Below are 17528 nucleotides of genomic sequence, written 5' to 3'. Positions count from 1 at the left end.
GCGACTTCCGCTCCCGTCTTCGAGAATGGGCGTGGCCGTGGCAGCATGGCGAGAGCGGCGCACGCGCAAAATGGCGTGACGGCGGCGGGGCGCAGCACGGCGCATGCTCACAGGGCGGGAGCCTCTCACTGCGCCTGCCTGAGCTGGCTGAGCCTGAGACGCGTCTGCGTGAGTTTGGAGACAGCGATGCGCATGCGCGACGTGGGGTGGACAAGTGGCGCGTGACCAGAACTCCAAAGGGTGCCGCGGTACGGCGCATGCGTAACTGTGAGACACACGCACACACAGACCCCTCCCCGCTCCCCCGGCCATGTCCGTGCTACGCGTGCGCTGCGGCGCACTGCCTCCTGGGACGTGTAGTTCCGGCCCCCCCGCCCCGGCAGTAGCGCCTCATGCCGCGGGCCGTGTCCACAGGGAGTGACCCCGCCCCCAGCCTCGTTCCCGCCTGCCCAGCCCAGAGCCGGTGCGGGAGGTCACAGCCTGCTGTGATGTCATCAACATCCCCTAGGATGATATCATCCCCTCCTTCTGTGACATCACAGTATGCCAACAGCACAAGCGGTGATGTCATAAGGCTGCATGACCTCATCAGCTCACCCCCTAAAAGGGACAGGCCCCTGCCCCATTCCCTGCCTCCTGAGCCCCCCAGTCCCTGCCCTGGGGCTGGATGGGAGCCGGCGCCCCCTAGAGGGGACAGGCCCCAGCCCCATTCCCTGCCCCCTGAGCCCCCCAGTCCCTGCCCTGGAGCCAGATGGGAGCCGGCGCCCCCTAAAGGGGGGAGGCCCCTGCCCCATTCCTCCCCCCCCGCCAGCCAGTCCCCCAGCAGCTCCAATCTACCACGAACCCCTCACATGACTCCTTTGCACAGTGGCCTCCAAAACCTCTTTATTCTGAATTCCTTTTTGGGGTACAGTGGGGGGGGGGTCAGTGTCTCAGGTCCATCCGCTGCCCATGACCCTGGGAGTTGCCAGATGAACCGTCATTCGCCCCTCATCAACCCCACCGTTAGCCTCAGGAGGGCCTCCCTGGTGCCCCCCGTTCTACTGGGACCAGGGGAGTACTCCCCGGGGGGACAGAGTCCAATGGAGCCACCACTGGCCGGCGAGTTACATCTTTCTTGTCACCTATAGGGGGAAGAAAGAAGGATGCCTGGGGAGTTACTTGGGGTGTTGACAAGCACTCCCAAATGTTAGGATATAGATATTCAGGCCTGTCTGTAAAGGCCTGTACCCTAAGAATTTAGGTGTATTCTTATCACTTGGCTAGTTACAGAGGTATAAAAGGTTTCAGAGTAACAGCCGTGCTAGTCTGTATTCGCAAAAAGAAAAGGAGTACTTGTGGCACCTTAGAGACTAACCAATTTATTTGAGCATAAGCTTTCGTGAGCTACAGCTCACTTCATCGGATGCATACTGTGGAAAGTGTAGAAGATCTTTTTATATACACACAAAGCATGAAAAAATACCTCCTCCCACCCCACTCTCCTGCTGCTAATAGCTTATCTAAAGTGATCACTCTCCTTACAATGTGTATGATAATCAACGTGGGCCATTTCCAGCACAAATCCAGGGTTTAACAAGAATGTCTGGGGTGGGGGGGAGGAAAAAACAAGGGGAAATAGGTTACCTTGCATAATGACTTAGCCACTCCCAGTCTCTATTCAAGCCTAAGTTAATTGTATCAAATTTGCAAATGAATTCCAATTCAACAGTTTCTCGCTGGAGTCTGGATTTGAAATTTTTTTGTTGTAATATCACAACTTTCATGTCTCTAATCGCGTGACCAGAGAGATTTAAGTGTTCTCCACCTGGGCATTGCTGGCACATGATGGCATATATCACTTTGGTGGATGTGCAGGTGAATGAGCCTCTGATAGTGTGGCTGATGTTATTAGGCCCTGTGATGGTGTCCCCTGTATAGATATGTGGACAGAGTTGGCAACAGGCTTTGTTGCAGGGACAGGTTCCTGGGTTAGTGGTTCTGTTGTGTGGTGTGTGGTTGCTGGTGAGTATTTGCTTCAGGTTGGGGGGCTGTCTGTCTGGACTGGCCTGTCTCCCAAGATCTGTGAGAGTGTTGGGTCATCCTTCAGGATAGGTTGTAGATCCTTAATAATGCGTTGGAGGGGTTTTAGTTGGGGGCTGAAGGTGACGGCTAGTGGCGTTCTGTTATTTTCTTTGTTAGGCCTGTCCTGTAGTAGGAGACTTCTGGGAACTCTTCTGGCTCTATCAATCTGTTTCTTCACTTCTGCAGGTGGGTATTGTAGTTGTAAGAATGCTTGATAGAGATCTTGTAGGTGTTTGTCTCTGTCTGAGGGGTTGGAGCAAATGCGGTTGTATCGCAGAGTTTGGCTGTAGACGATGGATCGTGTGGTGTTGCCAGGGTGAAAGCTGGAGGCATGTAGGTAGGAATAGCGGTCAGTAGGTTTCCGGTATAGGGTGGTGTTTATGTGTCCATCGTTTATCTTCTACACTTTCCACAGTATGCACCCGATGAAGTGAGCTGTAGCTCACGAAAGCTTATGCTCAAATAAATTGGTTAGTCTCTAAGGAGCCACACGTACTCCTTTTCTTTTTTAGAGGTGTAAAAGAAAGACTCACAATCACTGTCTACCGGTGTAAGGGCCTTCTCTCCCTGTGACAGTCTGAGGCCCTGTTCTAAGGCTAAGGCCTTTGGCTAAGCGACAGAGGCAGCCATAAGCTGGGAAGCGACCGGTCACCTCCTCACATTCCAAACTAGTCCCATTGAAATAAGGTGCTATTGGGCTGTTAGGATAAAATCCTGTCCTGATAATGCCTATCACCTCCAGAGAAAGGAAAGCGCCTAGAAAATGTACAAGGAAACTTAGTTTGAGAGCATCCTGTCTGGCAAGAACTCACTTATCAATAGCTGGGATGTGAAATCCTCACTTCTGTATTGTTTTGTCATTATAGTTCCCACTTTGCTATTGTTTGTCTGTATAATCTCTGTCTGGTTCTGTGATTGTTCCTGTCTGCTGTATAATTAATTTTGCTGGGTGTAAACTAATTAAGGTGGTGGGATATAATTGGTTACATAATCATGTTACAATATGTTAGGATTGGTCAGTTAAATTTCAGGAAAATGATTGGTTAAGGTATAGCTAAGCAGAACTCAAGTTTTACTATATAGTCTGCAGTCAGTCAGGGTGTGGGTGGGGGAAATTGGAATCATGTTTGGCTAAGGGCAGGAATGGGAACAGGGACACAGGTGTAAGGCTCTGTGGTGTCAGAGCTGGGAAGGAGGATACTAAGGAAGGAAACTAGAATCATGCTTGCTGGAAGTTCACCCCAATAAACATCGAATTGTTTGCACCTTTGGACTTCGGGTATTGTTGCTCTCTGTTCATGCGAGAAGAACCAGAGAAGTAAGTGGGTGAAGGAATAAGCCCCCCAACACCAAAATCCACTGTATTTCCATGCTGTCTCCAAACATTGTCCCTGACAGTCTCCCAGTGGGATGTGCTCCCCCATTATATTGCGGGGGGGGCAGAAATCACAGATATATTGTGGGGTGTGCTAGGAGGTAGCATCCTGAAGCAGTGAAAGTTTTGGGGTGCTTGCAAAGAGCAGAACAGAGGAGTTTCAGGGTGGGAGAACAGAGGTGATTTCCAGATATGGCAGGATATGAAGTACTGATTACAGACACCTAGAGGGACTGCATTTTGCAAAGATGTGGAGTGATTTTGGGGTGCAGAATTGGGAACCCCAGAGATTAGGAGGCATTTTGTAGTGCAGGGAGATCAAGAATCATGGTAGACAAGAACGGGGAACCCCAATAAAGATCTGGATGGTGTAGGTCAGTTTGAGGGTTCAGAACAAGGGGCTCCCCCAAATTAAAGGAAGATTTGGGGGTACATAATAGATGCAGAACAGGCCAGTGGGCCCCAGAAAGATGTTAAAGGATTCTGGGGTACAGGTTCTGTTTTGAGGTGCAGAAGAGAATCTCTACAAAGAGACCGGAAATTTTGGGGGGTAGAACCAGGAAGACCCTTTATGAATATGGAGAATTTTGGAGGTTCAGAAAAGGGGGAATCTCTGCCCACAGATAGGAGAGTTTGAGGAGGGCAAAACCAGTGACTTTGGGGGTGCAGATCAAAGGGGCCCCTCACAAAATCAGGGAAGGACTGGAGGACAAAATGGGTGAAAATTGGGGTGCAGGAAAAGGGGAAGGCCAAATTAGGGGTACAGAACAGGTACATTTTGGAAGGGCAGATCAGGGAGTTTTGGGGGTGAGTTGTAAGGAGGTGGGGGAGTTTGGGATGTGAACTCAGGGTCCAGCCAGTGGGGTGCACTCTCTTGTTTAGAGGTGGCTACATGAAGGGGTGCCCTGTGGGTGTATTATGGGTGAATTTGGGGTCCTGGAAAAGGGGGTACCTACTAGGTATACAGGGGAAATTTGTGGGGTGCAGCATTAGAAATTAACATGTGGGGGCAATGGGGGAGTTTGGGGTGCTGATAAAGGTGTAATCCAGTGAGGGAATTCAGGGGCATGAACTGGGGACCCCAAGAGCTGAGGTGTAGCAATAAGGAGGCATGAGAGTTTTGGGGTACAGGAGTAGAGGGGCAGCTTCCTGGGGACTGAGGAGGGTAATTTAGGGTGCAGAATTGGGGATCCTTTGAGGGCAGCCTGGGAAACTTTGGGGTGCAGTTCACAGGGGTGGGGCACCCCACAGGGACTCAGATTGCTTCCAGGGGGGCTGCATGGGGATAGGGGGCCCACCAGCAAAGAAAGGGGGTGCACTTACCTAGGTCCCTGGGCTGCTTGGGGGGCAGGGGCGCCCCAGCGTCCTCCCGGCGCAGAGCCGAGGCAATTTGCCGCCCCACATAGCGACAAGCTGCTGGGAGAGAGACAGGGGCCCACTGAGAGGTGATCTGGGGCACCATGCACCCCCTTCTTCCATCCCCACCCTGCCCCCCAGATCCCCTCTCGCCAGCACCCTGCCGCCCCCAGGATTAGCCCCCTACGTGCCCCCTGTCCCCCCCTTCTCCCTGGGTCCCCCCTTCCCAGCACCCCACAGCTTTCCCCCTCCCCCCTCTGTCCCGGGGCCCCCAGAGCTCCCCCCCAACTCACCCCCAATGACCAGTCACACCATGCCGGACCCAGCTGGGCGCTGACGTAAGCGGGAATGAAATAAAGCTGGAGGGGGGCGGGGTGGAGGGAGAGCAGGGGATTCTGGGAAATGTAGTCTTCAACCCCCCTACTCCCCGGACGCCTGGGTTCATAACCCCCCCGCCCCCGCGCGCGGGTCTGGATCAAGGGTGAAATAATGAACACTTAACCCTGTCTCTCCCGGATGCGTGGGTTCGCACCCCTCCCCTGCCCTGAATTAGGGGGTACAGAGCCCCCCCAAAAAACTCCATTTTCCCCGGATGCCTGGGTTCACACTCCTGAATTAGGGGTACGGTCTCCCCTTCCTGAACCACATCTTGCCCTGGCCCCGGGGGGGGGGGTTCCCACTCCTGCTTCCCCTCCCCCCGGTCCTGCGGAGCCCCCCCAACCCCTGCACCCCAGGCCCCACCCTCCCTGTCCCCCCATTCCCGCCCACCCCCGAATCCCACACCCTCTGCCCCATCCCCCCCAACAGCCCCTTCCACCCGCCATCCCCCTGCACCCCTTTTGCCCCCCTCAATCTTGGGGTTCCCCCCAGCTCTCCCCAGCTGCGGCCCAGAGCCCCCCACGCGTGGGGTCAGCCCCCGGCAGCCATCTTGTGCGGCCAACCCCAGCATCCAGGGCAGAGGGACTGGGGGGAGACCCCCCCATTCCCCCCAGTCATGTGCTGCTTCTTAACACACTGATGGAGCAGGGGGTCCCAGCCCCCCCCTCCTTGTGGGGGGCAGGGGGGCCTGGGCCTGGCCCCTCCCCACACGCCTCGGCCTGGCTAATCGAGGCAGGCTGCGGCCTAACGGGGCCGCCCTCAGGAAGTGATGCAAAGACAAGGGGGGGGCAGTGGGGGGGAGGCCGGACAAGCGGGGCCAGAGCGCAGCTGGATCCCCCCCAGTCTGTGCCCCCCAGCCCGGGGTGAGGGGGGGCCAAGGGGGCACAGCTGGAGGGGGAGGAGCGAGGGAGCAGGGCAGAGACAGAGAACAGAGCCCAGAGCAGGAGGGAGCCAGGACGCCTGGGTTCTCTGTGTGGGGGCTGGGAGCCAGGATGCCTGAGTTCTCTTGAGGGAGGAGGGCTGGGAGCCAGGTCTCCTGGGTTTTCTTGGGGGGGGGGGAGGGGCTGGGAGCCTGGACGCCTGGGTTCTCTGGCGGGGGGGGGGGTGAGCAGATGGGGGGGCTTGGAGCCAGGTCTCCTGGGTTCTTGGGGGGTGGTGTCTAGCAGTTTCGGGGGGGGGGGGCTAGGAACCAGGACTCCTGGGTTCGTGGGGCCGGGGGGCTCTAGCAGCTTAGTGGGGGGCTGGGAGCCAGGATGCCTGGGTTCTCGGGGCGGGGGGGGGTCTAGCGGTTTACTCAGGGGACTAGGAACCAGGACTCCTGGGTTCTCTGTGGGGGTTCAGCAGCATGGGGGAAGGGAGTGGGAGCCAGGACACCTGGTTTCTCTGCCTGGGGAGGGGGGCGAGCCTGGAGCCAAGACTCTTGGGATCTTTCTGACCCATTCCCCCTGCCCTCTGGTTCACAGGAGCTGCCCATCTCTGAACCCCCCCAGGCTTCACCTCTGGGGGGTGCCGTGCCAGAGCCCCCCACTCCCCACTTGGCCGGGGGCAGATGGAGGCCGCGGCAGTGGCCAATGGGAAGGCGGAGGCCGGCGGAGCAGCCAATGGGATGAGCGGTGCCGGCAGAGGTGCTGAGCCCTGGGGCGCGGGGCCAGAAGAGGACCAGAGGGAGAACCTGGAGGTGCCCAATCAGCCGGCAGATGCCTGGGTGGCACCGGACGGTGCCTTCACCAAGCGGGTCCTGCGGCCGGGCGCGGGGCTGGACAAGCCGACGCTGGGCGCCCTGTGCCAGGTCTTCCTGGAGGCACCGCCGGGGGCGCCCCTGGGGTACCCCACCAACTGCTGGGCCCAGCTGGAGCTGGGTGAGGGGGACGGCACCTGGGACGGCCTGGTGGACGCCTGCCTGGAGACCATGGTGCCGGGGGAGCAGGCCGAGCTGTGGGCCCCGGGCAGGGCCGTCCTGGGGCTGCACCTGGCCTCCTTCGCCCCGGTCCCGGAGCCCTGGCAGCTGGACCCGGCGGAGAAGTGGGCGCTGGCCCTGCGGCACAAGGAGCGCGGCTCGGAGCTCTACCGGGCCGGCGAGGTGGGGGCGGCCGCCCGGCGCTACACCCGGGCCCTGCAGCTGGCCATGGCCGCCGGCCCGGCCCTCCCGGCCCCGGAGCACGCCCGCCTGCGGGCCGACCTGCATGCCAACCTGGCCGCATGCCAGCTGCGGCTCGCCCAGCCGGCCCACGCCGCCCGCAACTGCACCAAGGCGCTGGCGCTGCGGCCCCAACACACCAAGGCCCGGTACCGCCGCGGCCTGGCCCGCGCCGCCATGAACGACCTGGAGGGGGCGGGCGAGGACTTCCGGGGGGTGCTGGCGGCCGAGCCGGGGAACACGGCCGCACGCAGGGAGCTGGAGAGGGTGGGGCAGATGGTGCGGGAGCGGGACACCCGCCTGGCCCGGGCCATGAGCAAGCTCTTCTCCTGAGCGCGGCGGGGACAGAGCCCAGAGCCTGCGCCTGGGGTGGGGCAGGGGGCCCTTCCGGCCTGGGGGGCGCCGGCTCCCATCCAGCCCCAGGGCGGGGACTGGCTGGCTCAGGGGGGCGGGGACTGGGACACGGGGCCCCAGTAATTCGTCAGAGTCGAGAATAAAATTTATTTCTTAAAATACAAAGAAATCGTTTGATGTTGAAACAAGAAAATCATTAAGTTGGGAGCAGGTCAAAGGTCGGGGTCCAGCCGTTCCGGTTGGCCGCTGGTTGGCAGAGTTCAAAGGTCAGCCCCCAGCTGAGTGGACGGCAGCGTGTGGTGGGGTCAGGGGGCAGCCCACTGGGGTCAGAGGTCACCAGGAGTTGAGGCCTTTTCCTGCTTTACTCAGACCCCCTGGTTGGGCACAGTCCTGGGCTCACGGGCCACAGGTCAAAGGTCAGAGGTCACAGCCGTTAGCTGGGCTCACAGGCGTCAGCCAAGCCCATTAGCCGAGCCTCTGCCTGCAGGGTTAGGGTCAGAGGTCAGAGGTCACACATGGCAGCATTGGCTTGTTCCCTTTGCTCGCACCCAGGTCAGGTCAAAGGCCTGAGGTCGCAGGTGCCACTTCGGGTCAAAGGTCATAGGTCGGGTGTTGGCCAATCCCCGGTGGGGCTGGGTCAAAGGTCAAGCATGAATGGAACCAAAGAAAGGTGGTGCTTGTCGGGTCAAAGGTCACGGGAAGTGGCCAGCCCCATTGGTGCCGCTCTGGCCGCCAGGTCGAAGGTCAGAGGTCATGGACACTGGCTGACACTCCAACTTCAGCTCCGTGGGAAGGTCACAGAGGCCAGAGGTCACGGAGGGAGGCGGGCAGGGCTCCCCATGCAGCCCCCAGCCGCTGCCCCGGTTAACGGGGCCTGTCCCAGGGCACAGGGTGGGGGAGGTCATGGGGGGCCCCGCATGGGCCAGGCGGTGGGAGGTGCAGCCCCCAAATCCACTGTCACATGCACCCCGGAGCCCTCCCCCCAGGCCTGGGAGAGCCGGAGCCATGAGCGCCCCTCACTCCCGACCCGCAGCCCCCTGCCGGTGCCCCTCACTCCCGACCCGCAGCCCCCTGTCCCCCCCCACCCTGCCGGTGCCCCTCACTCCCGACCAGCAGCCCCCTGCCCCCCCCAGCCCTGCCGGTGCCCCTGACTCCCGACCCGCAGCCCCCTGCCGGTGCCCCTCACTCCCAACCCGCAGCCCCCTGCCAGCCCAGCCTTGCCCCCCCGAGCCCTGCCAGTGCCCCTCACTCCCAACCCATAGCACCTGCTAGCCCAGCCCTGCCCCCAAACCCTACAGCTCTGCTTGTCTGTGACAGGTCCCCACCCCCAGCTGCCTCCCCCTCCCTGGCCCTACATGCCCAGAGCCAACACATGGTCCCTCCATCCTTCTGTAGCTGGGCAACCGTCACCATGGATACATCAAAGCTCCAGGATGCTGGGGGTGGGCGGGGGCCCTACAGGGACACAGAGAAGGGAACTGAGCGAGGGCGAGGGGGGCTCAGGACGGGGGCAGGGATTTGGGGGGTTGGGGGAGGGAAACCGGGGGGTGGGGGGAGCTGGGGGCAGATGGAGCCGCACAGGGAGGCTGCTCAGGGAGTGGGGGAGCGGTGAGGTGGGGCCATTGGGGCTGGGGAGGGATAACGGGGCAAGAGGGGGGAGATGGGGGGTGGGGAACGGGGGGCAGCACTATGGGCTTCGATATTTCCTTCTGTTGCCCGTGATGAGAGGGTAACACCCCCCTCCCCCACTGCCCCTCCCCAGCCAGCCCCCGCCCTGGGGTCGGATGGGAGCCGGCGCCCCCCAGAGGGGAGAGGCCCCATGCCCCATTCCCCGCCCCCCTGAGCCAGCCAGTCCCTGCCCTGGGGCCAGGTGGGAGCTGGTGCCCCCCAGAAGGGACAGGCCCCAACCCCATTCCCTGCCCCCCCGTTCCCCCCGCCGGGTTCCCGTGCAGCCGGCCAGGGGCCAGGGACGACTCTGGTGTTGTTATCAATAGAGATTTATTAACCCAGGTCACTTGCAAACAGAAACGTCGCGTCCCGCGACGGGGAGAGGAACTGGGGGGGGCCGGATCACACAGGGACCAGGGCCATGTAGGGGGGTACAATGGACCACAAAACACGGCGCCCCCCCAGCTCTGCCGGTGCCCCTCACTCCCGACCCGCAGCCCCCCGCTAGCCCAGCGCGCCTGTCACATTTGGGGTCACTGCAAGGGATCCCCAGATGTCTAGGCTTTGGGGCAGCGTGTTGGGTAGGAGTGACTTAGGGGGACCCCGATAATGAACAGTGTCTCCCCCACCCCAGTGATTCTGCCCCCAGACTCCAAACACCCCAAACCCCAGAAATGCAGCATTGGACCCTCAAACTTCTCCCCTCCCTGCCCCCTCTGTCCCCCTGAACCAGGAACCCCCCCATGGGGGGCCAGAGGTGGCGTCCCAGAGGGGCGGCATCACTCACTTGCGGGGGCCGTGGGAAAAGAGAGGTCTCTTTTGGAGTGGGGGGGGGGTTGTGTATCTTAAAGGGCCAGTGTCACAGATATGGGGGGCTCATGCTGGGGGGTCACACCTTGGCAAGGGGGATATTTCATTGCTATGTACAGCTGGGGGCTCTGTGATATATTGGGGTTTGCGCGCCCAAATCTGGAGCAAAATGTTTATGGGGGAGGGGCTAAAAAGGGGAGGGGCTGTGGGGAAAGGCCGAGAGGGAAGAAAGAGGGCGGAGCCAGTGCTGAGGAAGGCGGAGCCAATTGGGGAGAAGCCAATCAGAGCTTTGGGGGAGCAATCAAGGCATGACGATATTGGGGGGAATGAGGGGGCGGAGCCTGATATGAAGGGGCACAGGGTCTGATGGGGAAGCTCAGGAATATATTTAGGGCGAGCCAGGGGGCGTGGCCTGAGCCAATGGGGCTTGGCCTAATCATGTGGGAGTGGAGTCAGACCCAGGGCTGGGGGGAGAATATGGTGGCTGCAAAGCATTATGGGTAGCATTCCATTGAAGGGGGTGGCCAAAGGGGCAGGGTGTGAGGCCAGGGGGCGGAGCTTGTCCCCAGGGGCCAGAGCCGGAAGTGCTGACAGGAAAATGACAGTTGCAAAGGATTATGGGAATTGCTTAGTTGGGGCGGGCTGTGGGGCTGCCAAGGGGGCAGAGCCAAAGATGCCTGTGGGGAGGGATGGGGGGCAGTGGTTACAAAGGATCATGGGAAAGGCTCTGCTCGGAAGGGGGGTGTTGTCATGGATACAGGGGTGACTGGGGGGCAGGGCTGGGTTTTATGGGCTGGAGCCAGGAGAGGCTGCAAAGGCTCCTGGGTATCCCAGCGGGTGGTGGCTGCAGGGGATTCTGGGTGTCGCTGGCTGGAGCAGGGGTTGCAAAGCATCATGGGTCTCCTGGGGGACAATACCTGCAGGGGACTGTGGGTCCGGTGGGCGGGGGCTGCAAGGGATTGTGGGTAACATTGGCTGCAAGGGATTCCGGGTAATGTTGGCAATGGCTGCAGGGGATTGTGGGTAATGGCATCCGCAGGGGATTATCAGCCTGGTTGGCCCGTGGGGCTGCCAGTGGGCGGGGCCAGCAGTAGGCAGGGCCTGACTGGGGGGCAGGGGCAGCCGTAGGTGGGGCCTGGTTTGTGGTTGGAGCCAGCAGTGGACGGGGCCTGTTGGGCAGGCTGTGGGCGAGGCCGGCAGTGGGTGGGGCCTGATTTGTAGGCTGGCCCGGCAGTGGGTGGAGCCTGGTCGGTGGGCGGGGCAGCAGGGACGTGGGGCCAGCAGGGCGGGGGCAGGGGTAGGGGTCCCTGTGGTGGTCGTGGTGCTGGGCAGGGCCCGGTCGGCGGGCGGGTGCAGGGGCGGGGCCAGGGGTGGGACCGGTGGGGCAGGGGCGGGGCTAGGGGTCCCCATGGTCGTCGTGGTGCTGGGCGGAGCCCGGTCAGCGGGCGGGGGCGGGGCCGGCGGGGCGGGGGCGGAGCTAGGGGTCCCCGTGGTTGTCGTGCTGGGCGGAGCCCGGTCGACGGGCGGGGCGGGGGCGGGGCTAGGGGTCCCCATGGTCGTCGTGGTGCTGGGCGGAGCCCGGTCAGCGGGCGGGGCCGGCGGGGCGGGGGCGGAGCTAGGGGTCCCCGTGGTTGTCATGGTGCTGGGCGGAGCCCGGTCGACGGGCGGGGTGGGGGCGGGGCTAGGGGTCCCCGTGGTCATCATGGTGCTGGGCGGGGCCCGGTCGGCAGGCAGGGGCGGGGCCGGGGGCAGGGCCGGCGGGGCGGGGGCGGGGCTAGGGGTCCCAGTCGTTGTCGTGGTGCTGGGCGGCGATGATGATGACCACGGTGAGGATGGTGCACAGCACCATGGCGGCGATGCCCACGGCCAGGCTGATGAAGGAGAAGTTCCGGGCCTCGCGTGACGCGATCTCGGCCGAGACGATGTCCCCCCGCGCCACGGCCGTCCGCACCTGGGGGGACACGGCGTTGGGTCAGGTGCTGCCCCCTGCCCCCCCGCCGCCCCCCAGCCCCCCGCGGCGCCCCGCCCCACCCCCGCAGACCTGCACGGCTTTGATGATGGCGATGATGCCCGTGGGCCAGAAGCAGCAGATGGTGGTGAGCACCGCGATGGGCAGGTAGTCGTGGGGCGGCCGGCGCGGCTCCAGGATGGCGATTCCTGGGGGCATCTGGGGGGGGGAGACCCCCGGGGGCGGGGGAGGGTTGCTGGGGGGGTACGGCTTGGGGGGGAGAGAGAGAGAGAGTTAAACGGGGAATCCACAGCCAGGTGGGAAGCCACACCCACCTGAGTGAAGCCCCGCCCCCAACAGCAGGGGAAGCCCCGCCCCCTGCAATGGGGGAAACCTCATCCCAGGGAGGCCCCGACCCCCATCAGTGGGGGAATCCCCATCCCGGGGAAGCCCCGCCCCCAACAGCAGAGGGAAGCCCCACTCCAGGAAAGCAGACCCCGCCACCCCCCCCGGGATCCCCCCCACTCACCGTGCCTACGGGGTACACCGGGACGTAGGCCGTGCAGGGCTGCAGCTGCACAGGGTAGCCGGGGTGCATGTACCCCCCGATGGGGAGGGTCCCCATGGGCGGGTGCGTCTGGACCATGTAGCCCTGTGGGGGGGCGCTGAACTGGGTCTCCTGCATGTAGGGGTCGGGGGGCAGGCGCGGCAGGGTGGCCGAGTGGTGGTGGGGGGGCCGGGGCAGGGTGGCCGAGGTGGGGGGCGGCCGGGGCAGGGTGGCAGCCCCCCCGAGGCGAGGCAGGGTGGCGGTGCCGGAGTGGGGGGGCAGGTGCGGGGGGTCACTGTAGCCAGGGAAGAGGGGGGCATTATTGGGGGCATCGGGTGGGGGAGGGGGCGGCTGTAGCGGGGCATTGTAGGGAGGGGGGGAGGTGTGGGGGCCAGAGTCCGGTAAGCCTGGGAAAGAAAGGGGGTAAGGTTAGAGACTCCCCTATATACACAGTGTCCCCTATATACATACACAGACAGGGTCCCCTATATTCGCAGCCCCCCATATACACACACAGAGCGCCCGCTCCTCCTGGGGGGGCTCCAGGGCTGCCCACCCCTGGAATTGGGGCACCGGTTCCCGGGGGTTCTCTCTCCTGAGCACCGATCCGGCGCCGCTCTCAGTTTTTAGGTCACTCGGTCTATTTATAGAGGGAGACACGGAGCCTGGGGGGCGGCGGAGCAAACAGAGAGAGATGGAGAGAAACAGGAAGGAGGGGGGAGGATGGGAGATGGATGACACCCCCACACACACACAGACACAGCTCTGCTGGTGCCCCTCAATCCCACCCCATAGCTCCCTGATCCCAGCCCTGGGCTCCCCCACGGCCCCTCCCCCCAGCCCCAGTTAGTCGAGGACAGCTCCGGGGTGACAGGGGTGGGGGTACAAATGGCTGGGCCAGGGCGGTGGGGAAGGCTGGAGTGGGCCGACGCGGAGGCGGAGCGGCGTTAGGGGTTGCGTCTACACGGCAAAAAGCAGCGAGGCTCAGAGCCCAAATCTAGCTTGTGCTGCATCGCTACAAACGGCTATGCAGGTGTTTGGGGCTGGGAGACCTCCCCCCCGCCGCCCCCAAGGTTACCAAGTCGCAGCCCAAATGTCTACACAGTGCTTTGAATGCTTGTGGAGCCGTGTTTCACGGCCCACGGAAAGCCATGATGAGCCAAATCAGCGGGCAGGAAGAATTTCATCAGAAAAACGTTCATGCTAATTAGGAATTGTTTGCGAGAGGCCCAAACTGCCACAATTGAGAAAGGAGGCCACGCTGGTTAAAAAAACCAACCTGGCTTAGAGGGGAAGTGTGGGCAGCTATAAAAAATAAAACATAAAAAATGGAAATGAGGGAACGTTGATAGTAATGAATATGAATCAGAAACTAGGAATTGTAGAAAATTGATAAGGGAAGCAAAAGAACACAACGTGAACTCTGTGGCCGCAGGGTTAAGGACAACAAGGAGTATTTTAAATATATTAGCAATAAAAAGAATCCCGACAATGCTATTTGTCCATTACTAGATGAAAATGTAGAATTATCGATAATAGTGCAGATAAGGCAGATGGGTTCAATAAATATTTCTGTTCTCTATTTGGCAAAAAAGCCAGATGATGTAGTCGTCTCAGATGATCATGGTGAAGAACCACTTTCTATTCCAGTAGTATTCAGGACAATGTTAAACAGCAGCTACTAAAGTTAGACATTTTTAAATCACTAGGTCTAGATAACTTTCTTCCAAGAAGTTTAAAAGAGCTGGCTGAGGAGATTGCTGCATCGTTAATGTTGATGTCCAGTATGTCTTGGGACACTCGGGAAGTTCCAGAAGATTCAAAGAATGCTAATGTTGCACCAATATTTAAAAAGGGTAAATGGGATGACCTGAGTAATTATAGATCCATCACCTGACACTGATCCCAGGCAAGAGAATGAAACGTAAGATATGGGGACTCCAATAATAAATCTTAAACTAGCGTAATATATTTAATGCCAATGAGCAGGGGTTTAGGGGAAATAGATCTTTTCAGACTAACTTGATATCTTTTTGTGATGGGGTTATAAATCTGGTTGATAAAAGTAATAGTTCATCTTGGAAGGCTCAGATTTCTACCGGTGAATGGTGATTTCACCACACACACAAACCGAAGAAAAGATATTTCTCCTGATAACAAACAAAATGTGCAGACAGAACAAAGTAAGAAAAAAATGCAGCTTGAGAACTCAATCGAGTTTGCTTTAAGAACATCGATTTTGGAAATTCTGGCCTGGTGTTGGCGATTTCTGTTTTAATGGGTATAAATCATAGAATCCTAGACCTTGGCCTGTCCTCAGAGGTTAAGGAGAACAATTTACCTCCCTCCTCCTTGTAACAGAGCTTTAACTTTTTGAATCTTAATGTTTACGCTCATTCAATAATTACCGTCCGACCCCCCCAATAATTACCTGCAAGTGCGACCATTTAAATCGATAAACATTACAAAATGCGCCAAACCCATCATTTTGCGCAAATGTGAATATTTAATTGGATGGAAATATTTTAAAAGATAAAAACCAACGTGGATATTATCAATAGACAAATCTCGAATTCTGCCCAGCCTCGCCCTAGTGCTGAGGTGCGACACTCAGCCTTCTGTAAAGCGTCCATCTTGGTACCGCACGACATTGTGCAAAACTAGAACGATACAAAATCAACCCGGATAACCACGGGGCCAGCCGTTCTCGGGGGAAGAAACAGAAAGGCCCTGAGTGAATTCAGAGAAAACAGGGCAAAGCCTGTGGCTTTGACAAGGTATCCCCAGAAGTACTGCAGCACCTGGGGAAGACACGCCAGCCGGCACTGGCCGGCCATCGTCATGTCACTCGCCGCGCGTGATGCCCACGAGGTGGCGGAAAGCCAAGGAGAAGAGACCAGCGTCAGCACCCAGCTCTCAGCAGGGTCACTCCTGGGCTGAGGCTACAAACTCCCACGGAGACTCCCGCCCAGGGCAGACCAGCTTTGGCGTGGCGATCCGGCAGATTTCTGACCAAAGCAAAGCACCGGTGACCAAGTGCTGGCCCTCGCTACGAGCGCTGAGAATGGGTTGCAAGAGAACACGAAGACCGGGGCTGTCTTTTTGTGACCCGACAGCAGCCGGTGACACCAGCCGGCTGACAGGATATCACGAGTTCTCCCTCGACGATGGGTTGTCCTCGTGGCATCTGAGCTGATGCTCCGAGGTAGGTGTTTCCAGGTGGCTCCGACAAAGCGCCTGGAGACTCCAGACAGCCGGACTCTCCCAAGGCCGGGTCTGGCGCCTCCACCACGGACCTGCCGACACCATCTCCAGCCGGCTCGCGTCCGCTGATGCCTGCTTGGCCTCACGGGACCGTGACTTGCAGGAGGCTGAGGAGGACCCTGAAGAGGCGTTGGGCGGCCACCCGAGGCTGGTGCGAGAAATAGGCCAATGCCCGGGGTGGGAGACGTGCCCAGCACCGAGGGCAGCAGGACACCTAGCCGGCAGGGGGTGCGCACCCCCACCCGCAGCAGCTCACCGGGGTGGACGGGCTGGGAGGGAGCCCCAGCCGCTCCCGGGAACTCCCCCACCAAGGACCTGGCTCCGGCTCCCCCGGCGCCTCGGGAGCCAGCAGAACACGGCCAGGTGGGGCTGGGCCAAGGCCGACCGCGCCCGCGGCACCCCGGACAGCCCCCAGTGCATGCGGACAGCGCGCTTCACGCTGGACACGGCAGACTCGGAGCCCACTGAGGGGCTCAAGACCACTTTGCATTCCCGGCCCCTGAACTTTGCCTTGCCCAAGCGTAATCGTTAGCTAGCTCGATACTGGCTCAGAACGTCCCAGCAGACAGGGACTCCCCGTCCAGCCGGGGGGCGTCCTGTGGGTCCCGCAAGGGTCCGTTCTTGGCCCTCCTCGAATTCGTATTTTTCTCGGCGACTCGGGAGAAAACATCAGAGCGTGACGGACAAAACGTGCCCAAACGACCCAAACCCCGGGAGAGCGGGAACCGGCGAAGAGACAGGGCCCCGATCCCGAGCGGTCCGGTGGGTCGCAGGGGAGCTGGACCGGAGCCAACAATCTGCGTGTCAACCCGGCTCCGTGCCAACGTCTCCCTCGAGCAGAGCGTGGCGGCCGCAGGGCCAGGCTGGGGGACGCTGCCCCGGGACACAGACTGCGGGCGATGGTGGAGACTCAGCCGGACGGGAGCTGCCGGGGCGACGCCGGGGCAAAGGGCGAATGCCGTCCCGGGGGGCTGGCGGGGGATCTCGGGTAGGAGCCAGGAGCGGATTATCCTGCGGCGGGATCCTGGCTCCCGTTCTGGTGCCTGCGATTCGAGGGGGATGTGGGTCCATCAGGGAGGACCCCGAGGACGATGAAGGGGTTAGAAAACTGGCCTCGGAGCGAGACCCCCCAGGAGCTCGGTCGATTTGCTGAGCACGGCCGGCAAAGGGGGGACGTGTATCTGGCTGGAGGCACCGACCGGGAACCAAACATCCCCCGGGGTCCTCAGGCCAGCAGGGGATCGAACCCCAGCCATGGCCGGGAGCTGGGCAGAGCCAGCCTGGGAACAAGGCGTCAGCTTGTGGCCGGAGGGGAATGATCCAGGGGGGCGATTTCCCCAGGGCTGTGGGGCTGCTCCCGCCCCGGCCAGGGGTACATCCCGCCAGGTGGAGGTCAGCAGGGGGCCGCTCTCTGGCTCAGGCTAGGCACCAAGCTGGCCATCAAGGGCTGGAATCGAGGAACGTATGAAAATCCACCCCCTCGCCCCCCATCACTGCTCCCCCTCCTGTTCTCCCATCATCCCCTGCTCCCCCCACCTCTTCTCCCATCATCCTCTGCTCCCCCAACCCCATCACTGCTCCCCACACCTCTTCTCCCATCATCTCCTGCTCCCCCCACCCCATCACT

The 17528-nt window shown here is 60.6% G+C and overlaps 2 protein-coding genes and 1 long non-coding RNA gene across 6 annotated transcripts; 1 reads left to right on the top strand and 2 right to left on the bottom strand.

Moving 5' to 3' along the window:
- The first annotated feature begins 91 nt into the window (after positions 1-91).
- On the top strand, positions 92-7649 carry FKBPL (FKBP prolyl isomerase like). 4 transcript variants are annotated; one of them, XM_074970867.1, is made up of 2 exons: positions 92-168; positions 6637-7649. In XM_074970867.1, the coding sequence occupies exon 2, from the start codon at positions 6723-6725 to the stop codon at positions 7641-7643; it is 921 nt and encodes a 306-aa protein (XP_074826968.1). In that variant the 5' UTR covers positions 92-168; positions 6637-6722; the 3' UTR covers positions 7644-7649. The 4 variants fall into 4 exon arrangements, with proteins under 4 accessions (XP_074826968.1, XP_074826964.1, XP_074826965.1 ...); XM_074970863.1 differs by lacking the exon at positions 92-168 and adding an exon at positions 5964-6036; XM_074970864.1 differs by lacking the exon at positions 92-168 and adding an exon at positions 6086-6204.
- Positions 874-5171, bottom strand: LOC141998205 (uncharacterized). Its single transcript, XR_012641806.1, has 3 exons — positions 5089-5171; positions 4763-4852; positions 874-1124 (listed from the first exon to the last, which is right to left on the bottom strand). It is a non-coding gene; the product is annotated as an uncharacterized LOC141998205 (long non-coding RNA).
- Positions 7650-11889: 4240 nt separating the features above from the next.
- PRRT1 (proline rich transmembrane protein 1) lies at positions 11890-16321 on the bottom strand. Its single transcript, XM_074970738.1, has 5 exons — positions 16210-16321; positions 15934-16020; positions 12620-13044; positions 12184-12360; positions 11890-12093 (listed from the first exon to the last, which is right to left on the bottom strand). The coding sequence occupies exons 1-5, from the start codon at positions 16319-16321 to the stop codon at positions 11917-11919; spliced, it is 978 nt and encodes a 325-aa protein (XP_074826839.1). The 3' UTR covers positions 11890-11916.
- Between the last annotated feature and the right edge of the window lie 1207 nt (positions 16322-17528).

This window comes from Natator depressus, chromosome 14 (genome assembly GCF_965152275.1).
Source record: "Natator depressus isolate rNatDep1 chromosome 14, rNatDep2.hap1, whole genome shotgun sequence".
Classification (NCBI taxonomy): domain Eukaryota; kingdom Metazoa; phylum Chordata; order Testudines; family Cheloniidae; genus Natator; species Natator depressus.
This window is presented reverse-complemented; position numbering and strand designations above follow the sequence as displayed.

What these genes read in the sequence shown, in the direction of transcription:
- FKBPL (XM_074970867.1), top strand. Translation starts at nt 6,723, where the DNA reads ATGGAGGCCGCGGCAGTGGCCAATGGGAAGGCGGAGGCCGGCGGAGCA.
- PRRT1 (XM_074970738.1), bottom strand. Translation starts at nt 16,321, where the DNA reads ATGCACTGGGGGCTGTCCGGGGTGCCGCGGGCGCGGTCGGCCTTGGCC. An exon ending in GCTGGAGATGGTGTCGGCAG is followed by an intron (nt 13,045 to 15,933) that starts GTCCGTGGTGGA and finishes TTTCTTTCCCAG; the next exon opens with GCTTACCGGACTCTGGCCCC. An exon ending in CCATCATCAAAGCCGTGCAG is followed by an intron (nt 12,094 to 12,183) that starts GTCTGCGGGGGT and finishes GTGTCCCCCCAG; the next exon opens with GTGCGGACGGCCGTGGCGCG.